General features: G+C 37.4%; 1 protein-coding gene across 1 annotated transcript in view; it reads right to left on the bottom strand.

Moving 5' to 3' along the window:
• Positions 1 to 223: 223 nt before the first annotated feature.
• Positions 224 to 22,405, bottom strand: part of LOC108664319 (UDP-glucosyltransferase 2-like) — a gene marked incomplete at its 3' end in the record, with an annotated part of 34,761 nt that continues 12,579 nt past the window's right edge. The window contains 1 exon segment of the mRNA XM_018150891.2: positions 224 to 600. Within this exon segment, the coding sequence (XP_018006380.1) occupies positions 224 to 600 (377 nt within the window).

Here is a 22,405-nt window from a genome sequence, read left to right on the forward strand (position 1 = left end):
ATCGTTCAGTGGGTGAATACTTTTATGAATACAGGCAGTGTGTGGAAACAAAAACCAGGTCCTTCCAAAACCACTAGGACGCCAGAAAATGTCGAGAGAGTAAGGCAGGCGGTTTTGCAATCACCTAAGCGATCCGCACGAAAACATGCATCTGCGCTTAGAATTTCCGATCGCACAGTTAGGCGAATTCTGCACCAAGACTTAAAATTCCACCCTTACAAACTGGCAGTGGTGCAAAAACTAAATCCACGTGATNACGCAGATCCTGACGCAGTTTGCAGACGCAGAACCTGACGCAGTTTGCAGACGCAGAGCCTGACGCAGTTTGCAGACGCAGAGCCTGACGCAGTTTGCAGACGCAGAACCTGACGCAGTTTGCAGACGCAGATCCTGACGCAGTTTGCAGACGCAGAGCCTGACGCAGTTTGCAGACGCAGGGCCTGACGCAGTTTGCAGACGCAGAGCCTGACGCAGTTTGCAGACGCAGAGTCTGGTGCAGATTGCAGACTCGGGAAGCTGCTCCCGCAGTCGCACTCTTCAGTCGCCCCTTGCCGCCGTCGGAGGAGGCAGTGTTCCACCCTTTGCTTACTCCAGTGATCCCTAAAAAATCCAATAAATATCCTCGACATTGGACCCTGTGACCTTATCCCAGCATCTCCCAGTTATCAGGTATTAATATTTCTTTTTGTAAGTGTTATTTGGAGCTCATGGAAGCAATGGAGGTGCACCCATGGTCGCCATATTGATTCCGGTTCGTTGCTTGCCAGCGCCACTTTAAAATTTCCCCTCACCCTCCACAATGAAATCCTGCCATCAAGGAGATACGATGTGATAGACTGAGGGCAACAGGACCTTATTGCAGTTAAAATTAATATCCTGATATCCTTTGTGATATGAAAGTAAAAGACGAAGGCTTGGCTTATTTCGGGGTGAAAATCTCAGATTATTATGGTTTCTTTTGTTATTATAATCAATGTTACGTAATACGGGATATTATGATATTGTTCAAAATTGATAGATTAAATTTGAAATTACGTGCTGTCGCGATGAAATGAATACAATCGGCCTTTGGAGTCTGAAATAAACGCAAGGGATTTTGACTCGGAACCTTGTTTGTGTGAAGTTAGAACTTGATTTGATCTTGGACACAGATTATCTCTTTGCCTTTAATTCGAGAAATAATTCTTGTTTTTCCTAATCTATTCAGATGCTGCATAAATGAATTTCATTTATTTCTAAATTCGTAGACGTTTCCCGTGAGTTTATTGCTAAAATAATATAAGTTGTGTTTATATTTCTACTTTGTGATTATGAAATGAATAGAAAGATCATTTTCTCGAGGCGTACTGTTGGTTAGCACCGATCAATTCAAGTGACTTTTGGGGAAAGTTTTTATTAAATTAATTCCACCAATGCCGAATTTAATTATACTGTATGTAGCATACATTTGTTAATGTGTTCGCTAATAACAGTTAAATTATCGACCACTGCACACTCATAACTCGATAAATCGCAATATATAAGCACAATTAAATCATTAAGTATAATTGTATATTCCATGATATTAATGAGGTACAATTGATAATTGGTACAATTGGTAATGAGGTAATTCATGATTCAAATGTCGGAGATTATCTGCTTGCTTAAGTTTTCCAGCTAATATTTCCTGTCAATTTCATAAAATTAATTTTGGACTTCAGGAGTTTTGAATTTATTTTCTTACATGCGAAATGAATAAAATAAAATTTACTGAACAAAAGGGAAATATGATTCAGAGTGACTGTGAATAAAATCAGAGCTCTCCAGATAAAGAATTCTATTAGGACAATGCGAAATTCAATAAAATTACTCGTAGGGAACGAAGTTGATCAATAATACTAAATGAATAATTTACAAATTTCAGAGATCTTCTCAAATCTAAGCTACTCCAAAGCACCTGAATGTTATTGGTGTGAATTGAATTCTCTAACATTTTTTCAACTAAATCAACTCGAAATTATTGTGGAATACTTTGCCCGAACTGCTATTACATATTACTGTACAGTTAATATAAACAATTCGCACCTTAGAAATATAATACAGAAGTTTTTCAAGAACTTCTAAATTTTATATTAAGATAAAAAGCTAACGTCTTCTGTTTCTGTAATTTTCCAGAGCTCGAACATGGCGACCGAACGTTCGACTGGCATTCACGTTTTCGCCAGACTCATCGTGGCAACAATCTTCAATCATTTTATCGTGTTTGGTGGTTCTACTTTTCCTCCTGCTAAGCCTACACTCGCAAAATTCATGAATTACACGCCCATTCCTTACATTCCAAATGCCTCCATTATTTCTGCAAATACATATTTGAAAAATTTAATTCTTCCCACTGAAATTTTATTAATCCGCGCAACGCCTCCTCTCTTTATTCACAAAACGTCTATGTCATATCTTCCACATGCTCATCCAATTTCCTCTTTTGCCAATCTAAAAGAAATGAGAACATCGAACAAATTTCTTCACAGGCAAATAAATCCGGTATTTATCCCAAGACTTTTTGAACTGCCAAATACCGAGCAAATTCGCACGTTAAATCTGATCCAAATCCATGCACTTCCTTTGCCCCTGAAGCGAACACATAACTGCACTCAAAAGCCTCCCCTCGGTCCCGGCGATGCAGACCGACGGAGAATCACACAAGTTCAAGACTTGAATACTAACAATTTCTATGCAGAAGAAATTCACATCAGTCAGTCTTCCCGCGGAACAGATTCCGACAGCTCCACAGAAAATACAAATACGAAATATTCAGCAGGCCCGAACTTTTCAGCTGCCGAGATGACATTTCCTCTTTTTCGGATCGGTCCGAGGCTCAATTTTCGACGAAAACTTCCAATTTACCCGGCGCCAAAAGTTGGCCTTTCCATTGGCTCGGGGCATAACCAAACCTTTGATTTTGAGTCCGGTGAGCTGAGCGGCGGAAACCCTAAAGGACTGTCGGAAGAACAAGGGCTCAATCGGATTGATTTGCAGTGGATGAAAAAAACGGTTTCTGATAAGACGAACACAAGCCATGGCTGGAACGTAAATCCGCGGAAAAAGGATGACGCAGAAGGTCTCAGAATGAAAACGTATTCACAGAAATTGTTGAATACACAAGGAGTCGAAAACGATGAATTTCTGGCTAAGGGTACAATTCTTGTTGGAAAAAATTTCGGTGAATTTCAAGAAAAAATGACTGATGCTAATCGCAGTGTACCAAAAGATTCTAAAAAACCGCGCATTGTGAACAACTCAAAAATTTTAGATGAAAAATCAGTGCAAGATTTTATTCAAAGTTTTGAGCTGCAATCGAATGCAGAGAATGCCAAAGCTCAACCTGTCCGGCATAAATTGATGAAAAATGAAACTCGATATAAAAACCACAGAAACAATGCCGATCGAGGATCATCAATACGAACAAAGTACACAAACCGAACGCGCCTAAAAAAAGACGTGCGCTTCAAACGAAGTTCGGACAAGGACTCCAGGAAAAACCTCTTGTTTTACCCAAGCAACACAAGCGGCGTTGAAAATACCGGGGCAAAAAGCACAAAGCTCGAGGAGGATATTTCAAAGCCCGGTGTACCAGCTCGGCTCACTAGAGACAATATATCGCTTAAAGAAAGCGACATCGCGGCCATTTTCAGAGGCGTTGCTTACGGGGAGAAAGTCACTCTTGCGGCATCATTCACTCAACCTCTTGTCGAGGCTTCAATTCTTCCACCTGTCGATCCATCTTCCGAAAATCATCAAAACGGTCGAAAAAATAAGTTATTTTATTCTGAAAGCCGCTTAGATGACCACGAAAACCCCATATTTTTCTCAAAAGCACACACGTCGGTCCATGAAAATCCTTCATTTTCTCTTGAAAATGTGGTGGGAATTCAAGAAAAGACATTATTCAATCATGTTCAAAATTTTCCAACACACCATTCTGGTGACGCCCGAGTGACTGACGAAAACATTCAAAATCATGTGCATGATTATGAATCGACAAATGCTGATAAAATAGAGAAAGAGCAACCAACAGACAGAGAAAAAGGCGGCTCTAAGTTTGTTATTCAGTTGCCTGAGTTGAATAACCTGAGATTTGGAGTGTACAAGGAGAAAAATAACGTTGGGTTTCGTGAACCTGATCTCTCGCAATTCCACGAACCTGAGAATCAAAACTTTTTCGGGTTTCCCACGACTATCCGTCTGCTCATTCCTCCCACGAGCACCTCTGATGAGACCACAACGCTGAAAGTTATTACTAAAAAATCATTGCTCAAACCATTACTAAATGATCCATTTCCTAACTTGAAACAAGAAGACAGCGATGAATTTTTTACAAAGAAATCTTACAGAATCACTTCAGAAAATGAGCTGACGACGCCGAGCGCAGTAGCTGCAGACCAGGATTCATACTCTAATGGAAATCCTATCCTTAGAGACTCTTTAGCGACGTTTCAGGCTTTACCCGAAGAGAGAGAACGCAGCCCAGGACGGCTTGGCAACAATAGTGACGTATATGATACTCAGAACACCACGCTGTTGTTTGGCATGGCCATTTTTAACGTCTCTGCACTGCACGATTTGTTCGAGTTGTTCTGTGACAACCTCGACAATGTGTGGAAAGTTTACTTGTACTGCGTAAGTGGCATTTTTTGTTTGATTTCATCTGTTTGTTTTTGGCGCTTGTTTTGTCAATGTCGTGCCTTGCCATTCTTCTTGCACGTTTCTTTTTATTTGGTGGTGTTTGCCAGTAGCTTCGTACGTGCGGCCATCGTGATATGGAATCCCTTCTCGAATCATCGCTTCGGGCCCACAGAAATGCTCAATGTCCTCAGCATCGCCGGCGAGCCCAGCATCGGCGTCGTAATGTCTTCCTTTATCGCTCTTTTGCTCAACGTTTTTTATGGCATGATAATTCTTCCTTTCATTATAGCATTTTTCAGTGCCGCTGAAATGACTTCTGGCCTCTTTCTAGAATTTGCTTTCAAATATTTCCGGATACACATTGGTAGTTTGAGTCAGAGCAACCTGAATTTGTTATCGTTCATTGTGGGCATGGTTTGGAACGCTGTCATATTTATTGCTTACGTTTCGTTGTTGGGCTGTGAGAAACTCCGCCGCTCCAAGCGCAAAAGCTACATTAAAAGCAACGGAGATTCTAAATGTTCCTGGAACTATTCAGTCGTCGCCGGGGGCTGCCATCAAATCTCAGGTTGTTGCTTATTGGTGGTTTTGGCTCAGCTCTCCATGGTTTCTTTGTACATTTATATCCTAATAAATCCTAAGGAGCTCCTCAGTCGGCCGGAAACGCTGAACTACAAATGGGCGCTTTTTCAGATAGTAGGACGCATTCTAGAGATAATTGTTTATACGTCGCTGCTCATATCTGTAGGAAAAATATCAAAAAGTTACATGCATCACAAGAATTGTCCAATTGATGACTCCGAGTGCTGCCTTTTGGCATGTTGTAGTGAGAGAGAATTTGAAAAGCGATCCAGAGTTCGAAAGCTGGGGTACCGCAGCGACGTCTACTCCGTTCAGAGTGAGAAGGAGAACTTTGTTCGCCACTATCCAACCGATGATTTTCAGCTGGTTTGGAGTAGAAATTCTGGTTCAAAAGCAGTGGAAAATGAGAATCCTCAAGTGTACAATAATCAAGTTAATGTGAAAGTAGCTTCACCGTCTTCGAGTAAGAGCAAATCAGCTCCGAAGACTAAAAAATTACGATCTGTTAGGGAAAGGAATGAAAAAATGATCAGTGATACTGCACGAAATGTGTGCCTAGATGAAGAGGTGTGCATTCGATCTACAGCAGATCGTTCATTAATTGCAGTAAAAAATCCTCAGCAGCGATATAGTTACCCTAAAGAAAGAGTTGAAGTCCATAGAGAAGCAAGCGGCCCCTACATTAGCGCCCAAAAAATAGAGCTGGGAAGAAGTGGCAGATCATCTTTCCATAAATATGAATCAGAAAAGGGAAAAAGTAGAATGAAAATAGAAAATAATTATTGGACCCGCGAACGGCTTAAGCATCAGATTGCAGCCGAGCAGTGCACCGATTTTGAATCATTAGAAAGGATGGTTGAAGATCCCGATGAGTTTGTTTTGAGTACAGTCACAAATAACAGTCAGAAAGAGTTCTCTAAGTATTCAATACTGCAGAATAACGAGTGTCACAATAATTTTGCAGTTGATGAGCATCAATTTCCTGAACCAAAAGGAACAAATTCCTCAATAAGAGGTCAAGATGAAAACCTTCATAATGGTTATGAAACGAATGTAAAAGGTTTTCAGAATCGAGAAAATTCTCAGGAAAATGAGATAACTGAAGAAACATACATCGACGATGGGAAAACAACAAAAATGCGTGAAGTAAAATTAGACCTGCAAAAACTTTTAGAAGTTCGATTACCTCCTGTGGATGAATCGATGTACAAATATATGGGAGTGACGTTCCCTCAATCTGGTCTCAACAAATCCCCCTCTGGCAGCGATCCTTTGCAACCTGCAAACTTGTCACAGAGACCGAACCCAATCGATGACCGGAAAGCCACGCAGATTTCCGACTCACAGGAAAAAATTTCTCTAGCCAGCGATACTAAAACTGTAGAAGTCGTCATTGGAAGTCCCAAGAAGTTTTGGTCGCCGCCAATTCGAAGACGAATGCGATCGCTCAAAAATCTCCCGCCTCTACCGCTAAGGGTAAGAGAGCCTTTAAATCTCACGTGTCTATCTCCCCTTAAACCTAACCCGACATCGCCGCTCAATTCGACCGTCCTAACCTCCTACGATGCACCTACCGAGGCCACTCCCACCGTCCCCTATGGGGATTGGCGGCGAGATCAGTTCTATTCCGGGGAGTTCTCGGTTTCTGGCTGCCCAGCTTACATGCCCCGAGGGGAATCAATCGGGGATTTTTGGGGCTGTGGAGCGTCTCCTTTACGGGAACGAATGCTGAGCGCTGATTTAGCTACGGTCTCTTCATTCTCAGAGATGAGGGTGGACTACTTGACAGATCTGTCCTCTGGTGATGGGTACAGCTTAGGCTCAGTGTCCTTCCATAGAGCTTCAAGGATGTCCTTCAGTAACATTAGTGATTGCCTCAATTATTACTGAAAGGCGAGCTCTCCATTAATCATGAACGATGAACGTTCATCCAGAAATTAGGTAGATATAGTCTGCTAGATATTGGCCACAGCAATGCAGGCTTAATTCACTATTCATGTATAAAGGACGTGATGGGTAAGCGGGAAAATTACTACGTACCTGAATTAGAGTGTCAAGAAACTCTAACAAATACTCTGCCGCGTCAAAATATCAATAAAAATTAAATTAAAAAACTTGTCTTCTTGAAAACGCTCAATTTACCGAGTATTATTAAAAGACGTAGTACAGTTGACGTGAGAATCCTTGGCGTCAATTTCTCATGCCGTTTGTTGTGTAAAAATGATATATTTAAGTTAAAAATCGAATCAATGTGCAGTAATATTTGAATTACTCACATAAGGAGAAATTTTTTTCTGAGAGGGGGGCACAAATTATTGAATGTCAAGATTATAAAGGTATTACAAATTTGAATGCCAAAGATTCGAACGAAATGCTTGACAGGCAGAAACGTTAACAGTTTGTCGGCTCCAGCACGTTCAACTTTTATTATATAATTAATAATTGAAGTATGATTGTTGATATCATATCATAACAAGTGGCACGTGCTTTTTCGCAATATAAATGAGATAAAGATGCAACTGCACAAAATATTCGTTAGTCTGAATTATATGCGATTTATCAGAACGTCGATATGTATCATGCTATTTTTGCCTACGTCGAACGAAAAAGAATTTGTGTGGGAAATACTTTAGAAATGCATGTCACATTTTTTAGCGCATATTGTTTTTATAAGGAAAAAATTTCTGGAGAAATTTCGTCCATTGATACGGCAAAAAATATAGAACTTTATTTTAATGCTTTCCTTTTTCTGTTCTATAATGATTTGCATGCGTAAAATTGGGTAGGAGATCGGCCTCTCATAATGGGTTGTATCACTAAGAATATAAATATCTTTAAGCTTCCATCTTTCCCTTATTTTTTCAACGTAGAAGGATTTTTTCTTTGATTACATATTCTGTTTTTGCAACAACAGAGACAACATCGGAATAGGTAAAAAATGTCTACTTAAGTTTTTGATGATTTGATTTGAAAGAAAAGATTATTTTAAAGCGAACATTCAATGGATTGTATCTCTAACAATATAGTACATATCGTTCTTTACGAGAATTATGTTTATCGATATGTACGTAACTGCCAAATACTGAATGTTGTTTGCTCCGACTGCCAATATATATAAATATATATTATATATAAAATAATATGAAAATTGCTACTGAAACGAATTCTCTGGTATTCAATGAAACCTACTTAATATATATTTATGGATGATTTTATTATGCTTAAATATAGTAGTTATGGTTCAGATAATCATACTGGTTTTTGTGAAACGCCAAACCAATCATGCAATTTTGGACCACGTTCAGAATAGGGCATTACTCACAGGATTATTTTATTAACACTAATTTGAAGTAGGAAAATTTGTGGTAATGCTCTACGAGAAAATTTTGTCACTACGGTACTGAGCTTCGCTTCAATAGGTTTTATTCTATCCGCGTGTACGTGAGTAAAATGCACATAAATAAATTTAATACGAAGAGAGTCGCACGACGAATGTGATGTTCATTTAATAAAGGGATAAGTTTATAATGAACATTTTTGCAGCTAAAGGAAAGATTGTGTTGGTTGATTCTGTATGTTTTTTGTAACCTGGAAAAAATTATGTTGAGCTAATAGAAATTTGTTAATTCGATACTCAACATTTTCTCGATAAAGTATTTGTAAATTTTAGGTCTAACTTTAAATGTTATCAAAAATTAAGATAGTTTCTTAAACTTTCATCAACCTTCTAATAAGTTGTGCAGATATTATCACGTTGTGAGGATATTAGGAATTGAACGATATGTTACCATTTGTTTGTAGACTCGCAGCCTCCATCCCGCAAATAAACAGATTTAGGTACTAAAATTGATTTAGGTATTGAAATTGTTTAACGTATAAAAATTGATTTAAATATTACAATTGGTTTAGGCTTTATAATTGATTTCATTTTTATAAAAATTAATTTAAGGATTATTGTACTCTGTTTTCCAAGAACAATAATTGTAGACATATTTTGTTTACTTAGCGTGTAACTGTATTTCAATGACTCCATGCACAAGTTTGTCTAGTAATTGAAGCCATTGTTTACATCTTACGAGCAACATCTGATGATAAATAAATTGAGTTATTGTCATGATAAGCACTAAACATAATTAGATTAACTTTGCTCAGAAATAAGATAACTTTTTAGCTTAGGGCTTTCTGGTAATTTAATATAATAATATGGCCAATTACAGTTTGAGTTCACACTCTGACTATGAGTGATATATGAAGAAATAGTTTGAAACAAAATGAAATATGAATTAATTATATAAAAATATCGCTGATACCAATATTGAAAGGAGTAATATTATTGTAAGAATATAATTTACAAATGTTTTGTAATATTTTAATTAGTACTCATTTTAAGCGAACATGTAATGAAGAACTAAAAATAAATTAGAAAATATAAATAGTTATTGATGAATGTTACTAACAAATAATTATGTTATCGCCTCAATAGATTACGCTGCTTCAAATTGTAGTAAAATTTTAATACTTTAAACGGACAAGACAATAACAGAATGCAATAAATTTTATCTATGAATTCATTTCTATGAATTCAATTTATTTTTTTTTTCAATTATCGTAGCTGCCATATTACGGCAAATGCTTATCGTAATCATAGCTTATTAAATTGTACATTAAACGATAGTGATTATATTTATTGCAAGTTGATATTTTGCAAAATTATTCAGTAGCTTCTCTATGATAAGAATAACTGACGCTTTTAAAACTGATAGGAGGTTAAACATATCGAAATCTGAATAACACAAGAATTTAATTCTGGATAATTTATTTAAAATATGTATTGTTCTATTTATTACATATTACATACAGGCTAATTGTTTTTGTAATCTATACAAATTAAATGCTTCTGATTCTGAAATATTTTTTGATTATTTTAAGACTGGACGAAATCTGAGCTGAGAATTTTCATAGCCTTCAATCCTTCAAACCTAACACTCAGATGAATGAGTGGCACTCTGTCCAAATATGACCCAGCTTGGATAAAGAACGTATTAGTGCTAAGTCCCTCCTGCTCATACAGTGGGCAAAAAAAGTGTCACTGATGGGACAACGACCCGCTCATTTTTTTGTGAATGCATTGTCATTTTACGTGTGCACACTTATTGTACTGGAATCATTCATATTGTACTGGAATCATTCATATTGTACTGGAATCATTCATATTGTACTGGAGTCATTCATATTGTACTCGAGTCATTCATATTGTACTGGAGTCATTCATATTGTTCTGGAGTCATTCATATTGTACTGGAGTCATTCATATTGTACTGGAGTCATTCATATTGTACTGGAGTCATTCATATTGTACTGGAGTCATTCATATTGTCAGCGAAGGCTCCGAAAGATTCATGGCTGTACCGACAAATATTCCACGCCAGTTCCGGGCTCGCATTTGTATCCATTTGTCGGAGATGTTCTGGCGTCCGGTGATCAAGATGGGTCGGAATTCAGAGCGTTTGTGAAATGCTCACTCACATGAATGAATGAGTTATACTGTTCAAATATTGGAAGATTTTATTTCCCACAGTACGTGCAGAAAACAGGCGAAGCCTTAATAAGCTCTTTTGTCATGCCAAACTGGGTTTTGGTGACCCGATGCAAATAATGCATCGCTATTTGGCAATGTTTCACTGATTTTTCTAAATGATTCAGGTCACCGGGATAAAATTCGGTCTGAGATTACTCAATGCGTGCTGACTAAATATATTTTAAGTCTAATTTATTGTAATCAATTGTGTAAACCTAAACTTTTGGTTGCAAACTACTTTCTCAAACAGTCCCGTTACAACGGGTCTGCTAGGGACATAATTCTGGTCATAACGGTGCTTCAACATTCAGTGAATTGAGCGGAAAATGGTCTTTAATAGCGATACGTTTTTTACCATTGCGCAGGTCATTCTGTCCCAGTTTAGCCAGAAAAAGTGTCACACATGGACAACTCAATGTTTGCCCATGCTTCTATATTTATTTTTATTTGTTCAAGCAACCAAGATGTATTGGCTCAAGCCGCTCTGCATCGTTTGATCCGCTATGATGTAGTGGAAGAACCATCTACACTCAAAGAACTGAGTGAGGCTTTGTTCAAATAAAGGGGCACGTTTTGCCTTTGTGTGGGTCATCCTGACCCAGTTTGATACAACAAAATGGCGTATCAGTGCCCCGGCTGCTCTCTGCTCGGGCTGTGGGCATTTAGCGACACCGCCATTTGCACGACGACCCATTCATTCAATTGAGTGATCGATTTTATATCAAATGATGTTAAAAATATTGCTAATTAAACAAGACTACTATTTCTTTGTTTGATATTATCCCATACCATTGGCAAACTATGATTCAAATTTGCTTAATAGGTTCACTATACCCAATTACTCAATAGGTTCGACTTGATTAAACTTTATTCAATATTTACTGAGCGGCACACTTATTGCATATTATGCTACAATATCAGATACAAATTTCACTGGACTGCGATGTACAAACTAAATTTATCAGGCAATTTTATAAGAGATATCTTTAAATACCATATTCAAATAACCCTGTTGTCCTGTCTTAGTTACTAAACAATAGAATTTGAACTATTATGTGGAACTTTTTTTGACCGTCCGAACAGTTCAAAATCAAAACTGAACCTAGTCACCACTGCTGCTGAGAATTCTCAAGGAATATCATACAATTTGAATTTAAAAATAAGAATTTTCCGTGGAGTGCCCATACCACTATACTATAACAAATTCGCAGAGGATATTAAATAAGATTGTTTTGCTGGGCGGTCTCTTCTTTTCTCCTGATTCGAAGTTGAAGCTTCCAGCTTTGCGGAAGTGCGTAAGTCGACTTTATTATCACCTCATGTTTCTTTCTCCCAATAATCATTGGTTGAAGTTTGCCACGTTTTCTTGAGCTTATCTAAATAGGGATCTAGCGGAGGGTCTCCTCACTAGACCAGAACTTGAGTCTATTGAATTCAGTCCAAAGCCTCGGGAAGCAGCATGCAATACTTGCGCGGTTTATCAGCGGTCATACAACTCGTGTAGACGAATATTGATTTAAAAATAATTTCAATGTGTGATATATAGTGTTATGAAATTGGCCATTCTTACAAGGAAGTATAATATAATCAGGAATTCAGAGTCTTCTTGAAATTGTAGGTATGGGCGTTTTAAATCAATTCAAATATTTCAGAAACTAGACTAAACGTTTTATTAGGCCTGTAATTCACTCCAGCTTGTTGGTAATTTCAATGCAAGTATTTGAAAAGCAGTCTCGATTAACTCAAAGCTAGTAAAGGGATTATGTTTTCATTTTATTTTAATTTCTCTTATCTCATTTAATCTCATGAAAAATTACAAAATAAAGATGTCTCTCTTTAAAACCCTAGCAAAGGTTTAAAGAAAATCAATTGTCGCTACAGATTGTTAGTGCTCTCAGCTTCTGCAATATCGACTTACCTGCTATTAGAATAGGCTTAAATGTTGCCGAGCTTTTACATTACATTTTATTCCGAGATTCATATACTTGCTGCCAAGAGCTGAGCTAAAATAAATGATCGGAAGCTGCTTACCGAGCAGCGGCGGCTTTGCTTATTTTCCTTGTTACCAAATGAATGTAGTTATAATTTGAAATAAACTGAATGCCAGATGAACAAATTTTTGCATGCCGATAAAATTCCCAGGATAAGCAGCTGTAAAAATGTTCAATTGACAGAATAACTTCACGAAAATTTGAAGCAATTTCTTGTAATGTGCGTTGAGGTTCGACGTTGGAAAAAAGCTTCAAGGCTTTGGAACTTTGTATTATGATTGACTAGTGTTACGTATTATATTTACAATAATCTGGTGACTGATGATATTTATGTTCTTAATGGTGGTTGCCTGCTGATAATTCGAAGAAATAATTAAGCTGCGTTCCCATGTCGCGTTCAGGACCAAAATCAGGCATGTTCAGGACCAAAATACAGATACATATTCAAAGGAACCTGAAGACGATATATGTATTAATCAAGACCAGCTGACAATATATTCATCAAAACCTGAAGATATTATATATTTATCAAGGACTCCTCCAGAACATCATACCGTAGGCCTTCAGGCGATATATTCTTTAGACCACAATTTGGGCACTATTAATTTACCGTGTATTTAGCTAATATAAACGAGAATTATTAATTAAGATCTGGGTTTTAGCTTATATTCTGATCACCAAAAATCAGCCTTCAGGCCGTAGATGAATCCAGAATGACCCATGTCATATATGTTTATGGACTTACATTAAAATCTGCCGAACAGCACCCTAATTAAGCCGATAGTACTCCAAACACAACTGTTTATAGGCTTTCTCCAGAATATAATTTTATATGTTAATCCTCAGACGCTCAACCGCATCCAATATCTCTATGAAAAAAAAATTGCTCTCCCTTTAATAGAAAAAGACGACCTCGACATGCAGCAGAGAATATAAAATCAATTGAATCTAAAAAAAACATTTACAACGAAAACACCTACTAGCCCAGTCGCAGCGGATCAAGCATATTCCATCGAACTTACTTCCCTCTATAAATCTTGGCTGCTCAGTGATATGAAAAATTGATTTCAGAGTTATCTCTAGGTATATGAGCTTTTTCGAAATTTACGTGATTATTTCTCAGCACTTTAAAATAATGTAAGTTGAGTTGGTAGACTGATAATGAACACGACTCACTTTCAATTCAGGATATAATTCTAACATTTTTTACAAAATTTTTATCGTTCTTTGATTTATTTTCACAAAACAAATAATATTTCCTGTGTACAATAAATTTCTCCATAATAACGTGAATGCCATGTTTTCAGCGCAGTTATTCAGACACGCCGGCAAAACGCTCAGTAAGTGAACGGTCGCTCTGTGCCACATCCGAGCGGCAAATTACATTAGTGTGTCCTATTCAAATTTATTGCAAGTCATGTGCTTCAAAATAATCTTTTATGATGTGCACAATGAAGGAATAAAACCAGTTTACGACCAGCATTGCATTCAAGGGACCGGGATTTATAGAGGCAAAAATGTCACTTGTCAAGCGGCCATTTTTAACAGCCCAGAAATTCAGTTTCGAAAATGAATTTTCCCTGCCGGCTCTTTGATAATTGTTCGATTAAATGTGCATTACAAATCAAAACCTTAATTACATTAATTTTTTTTAAAAGATCCTATGTTTCGTTCTGTAACAAGAAAATTCGTGTTTTATACTTAAACTTCTTGGATGAATTTGTGACATGGGCGTTCGTTCACCGGATTTGGTCAGAAATGGAACGACATCACTATTTTAGCACCACCACCATCATCATCATCTGCAGCTGCAGGAGCAACAACAAACTTTCAAAACTTCGTTTCGTTCTGATGACGCGGCAAAGTTTGACAAGTTGAGAACAAGCGAGGCGTTTGGAGCTGTACAACGGAACACAAAGTTGGGCTGTACGAGGAAATGAAGTCAGTTTACACGACAGAAATGGCCAAGTCTCCAGCAAAGCGAGACGAGAAGTTTTGAAACAATACCAGAGCGCTCGTTAGATCTTTTTGCATTTCCAGAGAAAGACGAGCTCGTATTTGACAGACACGCGCATTCGCTACACGAAATAATCCTTCAAAAGATGAGCAATGAGTTTTGCTTATTATTCAGCAAAGGAAATATTTGATGATTTATACCAAATCCATCTCACGCAATCGAATAAATCGTAATAATTTTTCTTTAATACGAATTCATTTTTCAATATGTTATGAATTTATCTTCATGAAATGAAAAAGTTTAATTGAAGTTTTTTGGAATTTAGTTAGGAAAACATTTATTTATTAGAAACCCAGTTGCAAGTAGTTCGTATACGGGTCATTGCATATGCATATGCATCCGTCACCTTGAGTGCAGCCGTTGCCGGTTCAGTCCAGGCTGTAATCGATGTTCTACGTCGTCCTTGCACTTGGAGCTGCCATCGGCATAGGATGTGGTGTAATCGAGCTCTCAGAGCTGGTCAAATTAACAGAGTTGGACAGTCTCGTCTGATGTCTTGCACCCCAGAGCTGTGCAGAGTGCCTCGCTTGACAGAGTCTTGCATCGTTGATCGCGCTTAACAGCGTCTCGTGTTAGTTGCGAAGTTTTTTACATTTTTTCGATGGCAATGTCTCACCAAATCTATGTGTCATTTAGTGATTTCGTTTTCCAGCAAGATGTCTAGTTTGATGATGCAAGGTATCTCGTTAAATTTTATGCCATCGAGATGTCTCTTTAGACAATGTGTTGTATCACCGAGATGTCTCGAATGGTAACGTCTAGCGATTGCTGAATGTCTCGCGTTCCCACGTTTAAAACAATTGAATGGCAAATACGAATGCATGGCCCCGTGGCATTTCCAATTCTAGCCTGTGATGTATTCGTTTTATTCTAACTGAAAAATCAAAAGGCAGCTGTACACAAAAATGCCCTTGAATCTGAATTCACCGGAATACACGATCATTTTCCTATTTATATTCAAATTGGGCTTCTTAAAACGCAGCGACGTCTAACGGCCGGACTCAGAATTTGAGTTGTCAAACTCATCTACATTGCTTCAGGCAAATGATCAATATTGATGAAATAGCTTTGTAAATAATGCCTACTGCATTGCACGACATATTGCCTTGTATTTTTGAACACTTTATTTCATGTTGAGATGATTGCGCTGGAGATAATAGAGATCTGGCCTTAGGCGCTACCGGCTGCGAGGCGAGGATCAAACAAACTTTATTATTAAACTTAGACTACTTAGTAATGTTATAGTCTTTAATTTTACAAAATAAATTACTGTAACATATATTAAATATTAAGTTGTGAGTGTCAACACTTATTTTTTGAAAAATTATGTTTTTCTATTTTACGAAATGGATCAAACTTAAAAGGAGAGAAGTGAATCACAGTAGAATGAGTATACAGTATGTATTATTTGGAATACATGTAGAAAATGTGGTATGTGTAGTACAGTATGTAGTAATTAAATCATTGCATATAACTCATGAATCTTCATTTCGTGTTTTCAAGTGAAGAAAAGTTTGACCCAAATTTAAACATAAATTTAGAGCTTAAATCTCCACATAAAATTTTAAAATCAGTTCTGAAATTTGCAATAACATTTTCAGGTTAATCAGAACTCGGGACTTGCGAAGTCAATTGGGGTTTTAGGCCTTTTAGGTACATTCATAAATTATTCAGCGAGTGTCGAAGATTTCTCGGTTTAAAATCAATTGACACCCGCGGCTAGGTTCTACTTCTTCGTTGCTCAGAAATAACCTTCGGTTTTGAAATTTACTGAGGTTCAGTCTGGGCATCCGAAAAAGTATTCAATTCTAACGTTTTTTTTTGGCAAGAACTGCTCTGCAATTCCACATCCGCGTGCGCTTCAAGATTCTATTCAATCTTTGTCGGTCAAAATAACGTTAATAAAAGATTTTATGCCACAGGTAGTGTAGAGATTTGTCTCTTGGCTGCAGAACTCCGATATCTTGCCGAGTTGTGGCATTAGTGGAATGTGATGTTGGGGGTAAATGATGTATGGGGTAAATGATAGGGTATCAAGTTTTGGAGTTTTAAGTGATGGAGTTATGAGTGATAGGGTGATATGTGATGGAATTATGAATGATAAGGTTATAGCTGGTGAGGTCATAGGTGATGGGGTATCAAGTGATGGGGTATCAAGTGATGGGGTATAATGGGGTATTAAGTGATGGGGTATTAAGTGATGGGGTATTAAGTGATGGGGTATTAAGTGATGGGGTATTAAGTGATGGAGTCTTAAGTGATGGGGTTATAAGTGCCAGGGTGATAAATGAGGGGTTATAAGCGATGGAGCTAAAAGTGATAGAGTTATAAGTGATGGGTTATACTTGATAGGGGGGTGAATGATGGGATTATATGTGATGGGGTTATAATTGATGGGGTTATAAGTGATGGGGTTATAAGTGATGGGGTTATAAATGATAGGGTTATTTTCTGGGTGATTTGAGGCGAAGCAGCGTTTTAGAAACTTCATTTTACTAATGAATCTCGTAATAGATACTACAAAATTTTGTTTAGGGTTGAAGCATATTTTGAAGCGTTTATTCATACTGAAAGCATAAAGTAGACATCACAGAGATTAACTTTCAGAATGCATCGAGTATCGATATTTTCATTTGTCAGTGCCGCATTTTCCGCAATAGAAACATTTTACATTTGTATTCGTTCTCGTTTTTAATAAATTTTTAATCATCAGTGCCTATTCCGAGATTAGAATGATAATGCGCCTCGATAAATTTCATGACCAATCATGAAAGATCGTGATGTGGTAAAAATACAATCTTGATACAGAATAACGTCAAAAGGTTTAAAATAACCCAGATATTTTATTCGACTAATGTCTTCGTAATATGTTGATGTGGACACTTCCATTCATACAGAATTCTATAGAATATTTTCCGAATTTTTTCGGTGGGATCTCTTGATCTTAGTTCAGGTTTGGATAGAGGAACTTAGGCTCTTAGAAACGTGACGACCTCATTAAGTTTGGCCATTAAAGGCAGCCAATTTTACCAATAGGGCTTTGCTAATCAGACCAGCCTTGAGGGCTTACTTCTGACAGCTAATCGCTGTTGGCTGATTAGATCTCGCCAGCATTTCTTCTAGGTTATCCTTGACAACCAATTAGTCTTTGTTCTAATCTTGATTAGTGTTTTTTGCCATGAAAGGGTCAGCTATTGATCATTATATTTTTTTTTCGAAAGAATTAAGATTTTTCAAGTATTCAACCCCTTTTATGTTTTGTTTTTTTATATGTCGGAAATATTTGTAAACTTGAATGACATTTGCACAAAAATTTCACGCATACTATTCGCGGTAATAAAGTCACTGGGAAATGAATTTGCCTCATGGGTAGAATTTTTTATTATTTGCTTGGAATTACGGATTTATTCGTTCTGAACTGTTGACATAATAATTCAATACAATTCAAATTATTTATTCGTGAATCGCACTAATGCAATCTGGAAATAAAAGAAACATATAAAAAATTCGGGAATTCAGGAATTTCAGGCTGTAGGCAGAAAACGGAACCAGAAATTAAATTGTTAAGACAGCGAAATTTAAATCTAATCCGGATGGCTAACTCAGTTGAGAACTGTCAGTTTGCTCGCACATTAATTTTCAAAGGTGCAGAGACAGATTCGAGAACACGTCTCTCTAAATCGCCGAGTAGAATTTGCCGACTCTTTTATTTGAGGGAATCTCAGGGTAAAACCTGGCCTTAAATTGCCAAGGAACTGCTGACGTCGTGTTTTCTGAAGAGTTTATTTACTTTACGGAAACATTTAAGTGTTGCTAGCTGCGAAGGTCTGTAGTCTGGCCTTCTCTGCATTTCAACTTCAGATTTATTTGGAAATTTAGCCCATCAGTTTACGAACAATGACGATTTTAGTTGAGAACATGTTTTTTAACTGAGCTTAATTTTGGTCACTGAGCTTAATTTTGGTAAGATAAAGATTAAAATTATTTTTCACTTTTATATTTGAATGAGTGTGAAACTCGTGATACAGACGACGATTTTGGTTACGCAAGTCACACTCTGGTTATTTAAGTCATACGGTCAGGTACCGTATGAACTACCGTATGAACTAGTCACCTATGACCCATCATAAGAATTATTTGCCATATAAACTACCGCATTAACTACCCAAAGTAGAAGTTACATGTCTTTCTTGGTTGGTTATGTTTGAACATTTACTTCTATTTATCAACTGTACAACGTGAGAACGCTAAGCTCCCCAATCTGACGTTGAAATAAAGATTCATTGAACTTTACACCAATTAAATAAACTTGTAATCAACCTTTTTTCAACAAGAAAAATTTCTAATCAGCCTTATTTCAATGAAATAAACTCTTAGTCAAAGTTGTTTAACGAAATCAACTCGCAATCAGCCTTATTTCAACGTCACTCTCCTGGGGGAACAGCCGCTGCAAGGTGAGACGTCCGAACCTCAGCCAGGTAATCCAGGCCCCGTAGACTCAGCATTTCCCACCTACACGGAGTGTTAGTTAGCTTTTCTTCATCCCAGGGAAGGAAGGGCTAAAGCCTTTGATGCCTTTGAGCAATCAAGTGTGTGAGAATATAAGGCTTCAAAGGCCGCTCCAGAAACTCGATGCAGGAGAACTGTTTTGGCGATGAGCGGTGCACTGGACCGGTTGCCATATTTGTTCCGGGCGAGGGTTAATCTGTGTATATTTATCCTAAAGAAATCAGCATTTTATTACTTTAACTTGATTCTTCGCAGCGTCAGATCTAAATAAAATCCATATGGAATACAAATCCTGCACTTATATCTGCTTTTCATAAAACCAAATAGCAACCGGTTGGGACAGATCAGAACTTTATATCTGCTTTTCATAAAACCAAATAGTAACCAGTTGGGACAGATCAGAACTGAAGTTATATAGGAAGAATACTGACGAGTATGGTAGCTCAGAGTAACAATCGAACATATTTACACCGAGTTCATGGTTGGCTCCGGTCCGCATTCTAACTTCCATACTTCTTTTATTTCACTTTTTTCATTTTTCCTCACTTATCTTTGCTCGCCCTCATCTTACGGTGCAATTCAGTTTGCCATTTATCAACTATATGATATATTTTTTCCCAATTTTCCCAGCCTTTTTATCATATTTCACCTTATTGCAATCTCCAATTTCTCCGTCTCCCAGCCATTATTAACTTACAAATTTCATTCAAAATTATTTATTTTCCGCCTTTTCTGAGTTTTTCTCTTTTAAATACATTATTTTCTTTCTTTTTCCTTCCCTTGACCGCGTTCCTGAGATATCCGTTTTCTTGTGGCGCTGAGATTTCATTTGGAGACGCCAAGACTCTGTAGCCGCAATAAGAGCTGTCAGAGCTACAGCTGCAGCCCGCTCTGCCGAACTCTAATAGGAGCTGTCAGAGCTACAGCTGCAGCTTGCTCTGCTGTACTCTAATAAGAGCTGCCAGAGATAAAGCTGCAGCCCGCTCTGCCGAACTCTAATAAGAGCTGCCAGAGCTACAGCTGCAGCCCGCTCTGCCGAACTCTAATAAGAGCTGCCAGAGATAAAGCTGCAGCCCGCTCTGCTGAACTCTAATAAGAGCTGTCAGAGATAAAGCTGCAGCCCGCTCTGCCGAACTCTAATAAGAGCTGCCAGAGCAGCAATCTGCAGTACTCTAATAAGCTCTTTCAGAGCAGCAGCTGCAGCTTGCTCTGCAGTACTCTAATAGCAGCTGTGAGAGCTACAGCAGCCTCAGCTCGCTCTGTCGTTCTTGCCGCCGTATTTTCTTCTTAGTTGTTCTGCCAGCTGATGCCACTTGTGAAAAAAAGTTGAAGGACAGTTTTTCTTATTGTTTGTCTTGTATATAATTAAAGTGAGATGACAAAAAATGCTAACAATTAAATGAAAAATGGTTTTAATGAATGAGGAAAGTGGATTGTCACAGAACGCTGCCATTTTTATATAGGTAATTTCAAAGAGTTTTTTGTTTACTTTTTATTTGAACGCGCTCAACTATTTTTTGTAGAAATACAGAGTATTCTAAAATAATAATTTCAATATAATGAATATCAGGCTGAAAATTTCGTTCAAGAAGAATTTCTGCTATTTTGCTCGCTTAAATGTTCTAAAATGTGGCTAGATCAGGCCCATATGCCTGATATAAGCCTAGCCTAGCCTACGATTCGGAGATTTAATTTGCCTGATTAATTAATAATACAATCAAATATTGTTCCGAAATACTGAGTGGCTTTTTCGAATATCTTGACAGCTGGGGAAAGAGTTATACTCCTCCCTATCAGTGTGAAGGATATTATCATTCACTAAAATTGCGATTGTGTAGAGGGAATAAATCTGCGGACTTTACACCTGAGATTTAAGTAACTCTTGTGTAGTTAGTGAGTGTGTACGGTTTGAACCATAGTTTCATATTAAACTGGCATGGATTTTCGTAACTGTATTGCATTCAATAAGTGTAAAGAGGCTATATTTTAATTAAATACGCTACCGTAATAAAGAGCGTTATCAATATATCCATAGGTAATCAGCACCAGAAAAACTACACATGTTAATATATTGGCAAATTTAAACTGAGGGTTGTTTAAAGCAACCTGGTAACCTTATTTTTTAAGTTAACAGGGACAAATCCATGTTAATTTCAACTTTATGCGAATTTCATTCTCTGTCACTTACCTTCTCTTGGAAGCAAACGCCTGCCATCAGAGTCTCGGTAAACTGGCAGAATCACGACTCAGAGATGTTCATCAGAGTCGTCTCTTTTACGACATTACTGTTGCTGCAAGTAAGAGTGTCGTAAACGCCTAACGCTCGAAAGTTACTCGCGAGTAACAGTGTTTGTCTCAAGTAATCTTACTTTATATCTTTGAATTCCTGCGATTACGTGCAAAAAAGTCTTGGTTTGTGCGAAATCGTATTTCCGAGAGGTGCGTCACGAATGGGTCTCAGGTTGTCAGTGCAAGTGCATGTGTGATTAACTTCAGGTAAAGATAAAAAATATAACTCAGTACTCACTGCAGTGAGTGACAGAGCGCACTTTCTCGTCGACGAAAACGTGGTCACGGACGGACGGACGGATGGACGGACAGGACAGACAGACGGACGGACATGACGAGCACAATAGCGCCTTATTTCCATAAATAAGAAAATGTGCTAAAAAGGATAATAAACTTATGTTTGATTATCTTGAAAAGTGGCATTATTTCATAAAGAATATTAATTTGATTTTAATAAGCTTTGCGTGTATTCTGTCGCAATGTTTGTTTGAAGCTGAAGCTACCAGTGAGCTCCTATCATCTCAGAAGCATTTAAATTTTTAAAACATTTATTAACTTGAATACCTCATAAGCTTCTTGCTAATAGTAATATAATAATAATAATAATAGGTAATTTACCTCTGGAGCTGATAAAGTTAATTTAAAGACTGATAAGGTTAAGAAAAGTCTTGAGGGAAGCTGTATATGTGTAGATTTAGTGGACGAAATAATTCAGTTTACTGCATTCGGAAACTGACCAGTTATTTTTTTGTAAAAAAGAATTATAATAAAACACAG

Source organism: Hyalella azteca, unplaced genomic scaffold, assembly GCF_000764305.2.
Source record: "Hyalella azteca isolate HAZT.00-mixed unplaced genomic scaffold, Hazt_2.0.2 contig15388, whole genome shotgun sequence".
In the NCBI taxonomy this organism is placed as follows: Eukaryota; Metazoa; Arthropoda; class Malacostraca; order Amphipoda; family Hyalellidae; genus Hyalella; species Hyalella azteca.